Source organism: Dipodomys ordii, unplaced genomic scaffold (assembly GCF_000151885.1).
Source record: "Dipodomys ordii isolate 6190 unplaced genomic scaffold, Dord_2.0 Scaffold29, whole genome shotgun sequence".
NCBI lineage: Eukaryota > Metazoa > Chordata > Mammalia > Rodentia > Heteromyidae > Dipodomys > Dipodomys ordii.
This window is the reverse complement of record NW_012267245.1, coordinates 6,463,537-6,470,513: the sequence shown is the minus strand read 5'-3', so window position 1 is coordinate 6,470,513 and position 6,977 is coordinate 6,463,537. Positions and strand designations below refer to the sequence as shown.

At 51.8% G+C, this 6,977-nt stretch overlaps 2 protein-coding genes across 2 annotated transcripts in view; both read right to left on the bottom strand.

The window, feature by feature from the left end:
• Positions 1–5,660, bottom strand: part of Commd10 (COMM domain containing 10) — an 81,184-nt gene extending 75,524 nt beyond the window's left edge. Inside the window, exons 1-2 of the mRNA XM_013016116.1 lie at positions 5,651–5,660; positions 3,523–3,542 (exon numbers count right to left, since the gene is read on the bottom strand). The gene's annotated coding sequence lies outside the window, so the exon portion shown is untranslated. The remainder of the gene's footprint in view (positions 1–3,522; positions 3,543–5,650) is intronic.
• Arl14epl (ADP-ribosylation factor-like 14 effector protein-like) overlaps positions 5,560–6,977 on the bottom strand; it is a 6,157-nt gene continuing 4,739 nt past the window's right edge. Inside the window, exon 4 of the mRNA XM_013016016.1 lies at positions 5,560–5,782. Within this exon, the coding sequence (XP_012871470.1) occupies positions 5,560–5,782 (223 nt within the window). The remainder of the gene's footprint in view (positions 5,783–6,977) is intronic.

Sequence of the window (6,977 nt, the reverse complement as noted above, 5' to 3'; positions counted from 1 at the left end):
ACACCCACACACCCCAGACACACCCCACACACTCCAGACACACCCCACACACTCCAGACACACCCACACACCCCACACACCCCAGACACACCCCACACACTCCAGACACACCCCACACACTCCAGACACACCCCACACACTCCAGACACACGCACACACCCCAGACACACCCCAGACACTCCAGACACACTACACACTCTCAGACACCCACACCGGCCCCAGACACACCCCACACACCCCAGACACACCCCACACACCCCAGACACACCCCACACACGCCAGACACACCCCACACACCCCAGACACACCCCACACTCCAGACACACCCCACACACCCCAGACACACCCCACACACTCCAGACACACCCCACACACCCCAGACACACCCCACACACTCCAGACACACCCCACACACTCCAGACACACCCACACCTGCCCCAGACACACCCCAGACACACCCACACCTGCCTCAGACACACCCCAGACACCCCAGACACACCCCACACACTCCAGACACACTACACACTCTCAGACACACCCACACCTGCCCCAGACACACCCCACACACACCCACGCCTGCCCCAGACACACCCCACACACCCCAGACACACCTACACCTGCCCCACTGTGTTAAGCCATAGTTGTTCAAAGGAGTCACACCACTGGGCGACTCTCCCTGTGTGTACCAGAGAGGATGTGTGTGTGTGTGTGTGTGTGTGTGTGTGTATGTGTGGGGGGGGTGATTTAGAATGAACTACCCCATATGAGAGAAGACATGCATCTCTTGTCTGAGACTTAAAATCAGGTGTTTCAAGGCCCGTCCATTTCCCTGCAAAGGATGTATTTCATTTTTTTCCTGATGGATGAGCAACACTCCCAGAACTTTTTCTTTCCTTTAAAAAAAAAAAAATTAAGAGCACTGTCCCAATTGGAAAGAGATGGACGGGAAAACAACACACACAAAAAAAAACATAAGAGTCCTGGGCTCCTAAAGAAGAGGTCATGGGATTTAAAAACAAAAACAAAAACAGTGGATGGAATGGAGTTACATTTCCACAATCCCATCTTCAAGAAGGAGGGAAGGCGAGGAGGGGAGGGGAGGAAGAAAGGGGAAGGAGAGGGGGGAGGGGGGAAGGGGAGGAAGGGGTAAGGGAGAAGGAAGGAAAAGGAGAGGGGAGAGGAGAGCTCTGTTTTTCCACCCCACAGACCAGGAAGCCCTGGGAGATCTGAACCCCCTTTTTCCTGGCCAGCGGCTCCACAAAAGGGAGGTGAAATGGGAGGGAAATGGGGCAGAGGGCAGGGCTGTGAAAACCCTGGACACATCTCCTGGCCCAGGAACAGCCCCCCCAACCCCCAGCCCCCCAAAGCTCATTCTCACCCAGGCTTCTCAAGTTATCGCCCACTCTGTTTCCATTTGCACCTGCCTCTGCCTCCCGGGAGCTGCTCGCTGTTTAAAGGGAAATGTTCACACCTCGGCTGCAGCGCAGCGCTAGACGGTCATTTTCACCTGGTCATTTTCACCCAGGATGACTGTGGAAAAAGCATTCGCAGGTGTGGCCGGTCCCCATTGGGTCTGGCCAGAGACAAGGTGTCATTTTGAGCGGGAGAGGAAACACCACAGACAGCAGGAAAAAGAAATCAATGAACAAGGAAAGATGCCCAAGCGAATACATACACCACGACGCGTAGTAAAAAATAACAACCAAAGAACCTCTCCTGACCGAAGTCTCCCAACGTTGGATAAGCATGCATTACCAGGCCCAGGCAAGACGCTTCCGAACTTACGCGCTGTCAAGGCAAGAGTCAGATATCATCAAACTTAATTTTCATTTATTATCTTCATCAACTTTTTTTTTCTTTTCTAGAAAAATTACTGGTTGAAATCAAGCAATGAGTGAAAACAAAAAAAAATTAAATCTCAGAAAATATTACAAGACGTAGTGAAAGTTCAATTAAACTTTTGTTAAAATGGGAATCGTGTTCCTGTGGTTAAATGCACACTGGAGTGGATAGATAGATAGATAGATAGATAGATAGATAGATAGATAGATAGATAGATAGATAGTGATTAATAGAATAAGTTTAATTAATATCTTCCATATCATTTCTCTTCTGGGAAGACTTTGTAATTTTCTACCTCCTGCTTCTCACCTTTCTGTATTAAGTTTTCCGTAGCAAACTATTTTCACAAAACAGGACATTCAATATTCAAAACTAATGAAAACAAAGAATTGAGTATATGTGTAGGGTTTTTTTCTTCTTTTAATACAGGTTCTAAAGTAGGTCCAATCCCAATTTAAAAAAAAAAATACTTTAGGGAATCTACACATCCACATCATTCTTCGGTAGCAGTGTAGATAACAGTCATTTATTAAACCTACTCCACATCGCCTTGGGATGGTTTGTGTTCATTTCCAAAGTAAATGATTCATCCCCCATAATTTCCACACACTACAACATCTGTCTTTTACAGATGCAGGAGTTGGGACTTTCCTCTAACTGCTCAGATTAATAAATGGACCGAGGTGGCTCAGTGAGCTACTTCCCTGCAGCTCAGAGTCTCCCAGCACCACTGAGGCACAGATTCGCCCGGGACCCACCGGGAAGAAGCTGCCTGGGACGGGAGGCTCCTACCTGGTAGATGCGCCCCAAACCCCTCGGGCCAGCCTGGTCTGTTAGAGACACCGCTGGTCTGACACCACAGGCGTCCTGGCAAGAAGGAAGCAGAGAAATTCCTACCAGGACGCAGGGCTGCAGAGAGCATCAGGACGCCCACGTGCCCCTCTGGGCAGTCTTCATGGTGTTGAAGGTGAAACACGTGTCTGCGAGGACGGAAGGTCGGTCAGGGCCGGAGGCCGGGGCTCACGCCTGTCATCCTAGCCACTCCGGAGGCCGAGATCTGAGGATCCCAGTTTGAAGCCAGATCGGGCAGGAAACTCAGACAGGCTCTTACCTCCAACAAACCACCGAAATGCCAGAAGCAGAGGTGTAGCTCCAATGATAGAGAGCTAGCCTTGAGTAGAAAGAGTGTAAGCCGCAGTACACACACACACACACACACACACACGCGCGCGCGCGCATGCGCACACACACACCCATAAACATGCATACTTAACACACAACTATACACATACCCCCACACACACAAACACACATGCACACATACATCATACCCATACACATATCCATACACACAGAGACATGCACATGTGCACATACCCACACGTACATGCGTGTACACTTACACACATATACACATACCCATACACACATGCACACACAGACAGGAGGAGAACTGAAGGCCTGGGAACGGGGCTGGACAGAGAGACCTTGCTGTGTGTCCCGACCCGCAGGACGTCAACGAGGGCAGTGAACCCAAGCGAGAAGGAATGAAGGGACAAGAGAGTCGAAGAAGGACAGCAAGACAGGGGTTCTGATCAAGCTGCTGCTGCTAAATTTTAGTTTTCACACAGCTGTATTTATTTATTTATTTTTGTCGGTCGTGGGACTTGAACTCTGGGCCTGGGCGCTGTCCCTCAGCTCTTCAGCTCAAGGCAAGCGCTCTACCACCTGAGCTACAGCGCCACTTCCGGTTTTCTGGTGGTTTATTGGAGATCAGAGTCTCACGGTCTCTCCTGCCCGGGCTGACTTTGAACCCCGATCCTCAGCTCTCAGCCTCCTGAGTAGCTAGGATTACAGGCGTGAGCCACCAGCGCCCGGCTTACACAGCTGTATTTATATGCTTGGAATAAGGAAGCTTTTTCATTGGCTGGCGCAACTGTAAGACGTTTGCTTAGGCAAGGTGGAAAGGTAGTCGGTCTTTAGTAGCTGCAGGGTGTGGTGAAAAGGTGGGATTCTGTAAACTCAGCCTCAAGATGTTCTGGTGAGATAGTTAAGCCTATTACGTTGAGAGACTCAACTTTTGGCTCCCGACAGCTGTGGGGCTAGGAGCCATGTTGGCCTTCGCATCGGGTACCTCCACCACAGACAGGCAGACAGATGGACAGAGACTTCGTACCAGCTGGACATTTGATCTGAGATGCTCCTGCGACCCGAGCATAAGTTCACCTGCACATACTTTATCAACTTTCTCAGCTAAATGCATCTTTTCGGCGGCCATTTCGGTGTCCGGGAGACTTGCAAAAATAACAGCGCCTTTACTCTCTGATCGAGAATCCTGCCGTAGATTTGAAAAATTGCATTAGTGGTGACATAAAGTTTCGAGGAAGATATTCCAAACAAGGAGGGACCATTGCATCAGCTCTAATATATTGCTTTTTCAATACCGGGTTTTGAACCCAGGACCTCCGGCGTGGCAGGCTGGCCCTGGACTGCCCAGCCCACTGCCATCCTTCCGCTGTTGGTTTTATTTTCAGGGGATTTGGACATCATACGCGTCAGCTTTGTCCTATGCAAAAGCTGAGGTACACAGAAACAGCCAGCAGAGGGCGACAACACCACGCGTTTCTCCCTTTCCCTTGCAAGCGTTAGGAAAGATGGTTGATGACAGACGGCAAGATGCAAGAATCCACTCTGAATGGAGGATGAATGCGCTGAGCAGCGTGGGGAGACGCTGGGGCATCGTGAGGGACCTGGTGGGTCCAAGGTGGGGGCATTGCAAATTCCGGGTGTCCCGGCGTCCCGTGGTAGGCTGACGCACACAGAAGTATGGGAACCCCGGACAAAATGGTGCCATTGTAAAACGACAAAAAACAGGGATGAAAGAAGAGCGAACTGAACTCTCCACGGACACCGGTCACCAGAGACACCAGAGCACACACCAGCCAACTGTCCACCAGCACCAGGCTCCCGTGACCCCTAATGCTCTCCCCTTTGGGGAGAAAAAGTTACTGATTCTAGAAAGAAAAATGTAAACTGGTAGGGCCTCAGACTATGCAAGCCTTCATTTCTTCCTTCTCCATGGAAAACATTTAGTCATTCAAATATCAGATCTTACTTAATGTTCTTACAACAGACAACAAAAACTGAAGGGAAGAGGTTGGGCACCGGTGGCTCACGCCTGTCATCCTAGCGACTCAGGAGGCTGAGATCTGAGGATCGCAGTTCAAACCAGCCCGGGCAGGAAAGGCCATGAGACTCTTATCTCCAATGAACCACCAGAAACCAGACATGGTGCTCAAGTGGTAGAGCGCTAGCCTTGAGCTGAAGAGCTGAGGGACAGCGCCCAGGTCTGAGTTCAAGTCCCAAGAGCAGTGCATGCACACACACACACACACACACACACGTGCACGCACGCAGGCATGCACACACAAAGGATAAACACCACCAAGTCACAAGGTTGCTTGCCTTTTAATGCAAATTGCAATTCTGCCTCAGTGCTAGTCAAGGCGACGATTCGAAGGTTAACTACAGGCCCCAAAACGTACCAGTCTCTGTCCTACAGAAGAAAAAGGCTCTTGGCTAGAGGTGTGACTCGAGCCACAGTGCGCCTGCCAACTGAGCCTCGAGTTCAATCCCCACCCCACCCCAGTCCCCCACCCTGCATGCCCGGCGTAGCCCGGAGCCTGGAAGCCGGAGTGCTCGGGGCCGGCCCGGGGCCTAGTCGGGGACGGAGAAGGGCAGGGCGCTGATGACCTGGCCGGCCTCCGTGACGATGGCGTCGTACACCCAGCGCCGGCCGCAGCGGCACTCGGGGCCGCACTTGGTGGAGTTGCAGCGGGGACAGGGGTAGAAGCAGCCCAGGCAGCTCCGCTCCAGACAGTCGCACAGATCCTCCGCGTTGCACACCAGCCGCCCGCCCTTGTCATACTTCTTCACCACCCTGCAGGGCCCGGACACCAGTGACACAACCGACCGAGCGGGCAGGGACCGGCCTCCGGGGTGAGGCCCGGGGATGGAGGCCCCGGCCCGGGATGGAGGCCCTGGGGTGCCAGGCCCCTGGGGGAGTGGGATCTCCCTTCCTCCCACCCCAGCCCAGCCCACCATTGGTGGGATTCTTCCCCCCCCCCACACACACACACCAGCTGACACTCCATCTCCCACTGAGGAGGGAAAGAAGGCGTGACATCGCCCAAAAGGAAACGCGCTCATGACCTGGCTGAGGAAACAGTGACCCCACTGTGCATCTCCTTTGCAACAACAAGGAAAAATCAATATACAACACACAGTCTACTGCTGAGATGGACACCGGTGGCTCCCGCCTGTCATCCCAGCTACTCAGGAGGCTGAGATCCGAGGATCGCGGTTCAAAGCCAACCCGGGCAGGAAAGTCCGTGAGACTCTGATCTCCAATAAACCACCAGAAAACCAGAAGTGGTGCTGTGGCTCAAAGTGGTAGAGCGCTCGCCTTGAGCAAAAGAGCTCAGGGATGGCATCCAGGCTCTGAATTCAAGCCCCACCACCAACACAGGAAGAAAGAAGGAGGGAAGAAAAGAAAAAGAGAAAAAGAGAGAGGGGAGAGGGAGGGAGGGAGGAAGAAAAGAAGGAAGGAAGAGAGGGGGAGGGAGGGAGGGAAAGAGGAAGGAAGGAAGGAAAGAAGGAAGAAAGGGAGAGAGGGAGGGAAAGAAAGGATGAAAGGAGGGAAGAAGGGAGGGAGGGAGAGAAAGTGCCACGCCGACTCCAGTGGAGTCTGCTTAGCATGGGAAACCATCTATCAGACCATGATAGGGGCCTCGAGACCTATCTCTGAGTTTTGGGACTTCACCGAAGTCTACCTCAGAGAATGGGGCTTTACAGAAACCTATCTCCAAGTTTTGGGACTTCACCGAAGTCTACCTCGGAGAATAGGGCTTCTAAGAGGCCTACTCCTGGGAAGAGGCTGGCAAAACCCCTGGAAAAGATGTGTTTCTGCCTTTCTTTTCCTCTATATAAGAGTGCCTATTAATCTTTTACTGTTTCTACTGCTCTTTGTACTTGCTCATTGTCAACGTTTCCCTATACAAAGCTCTTTCTGAAGAGTGTTGACGACTCCAATATCTGATGAGTGTCTTAAAAATATGACTAACTCACCGGAGTTA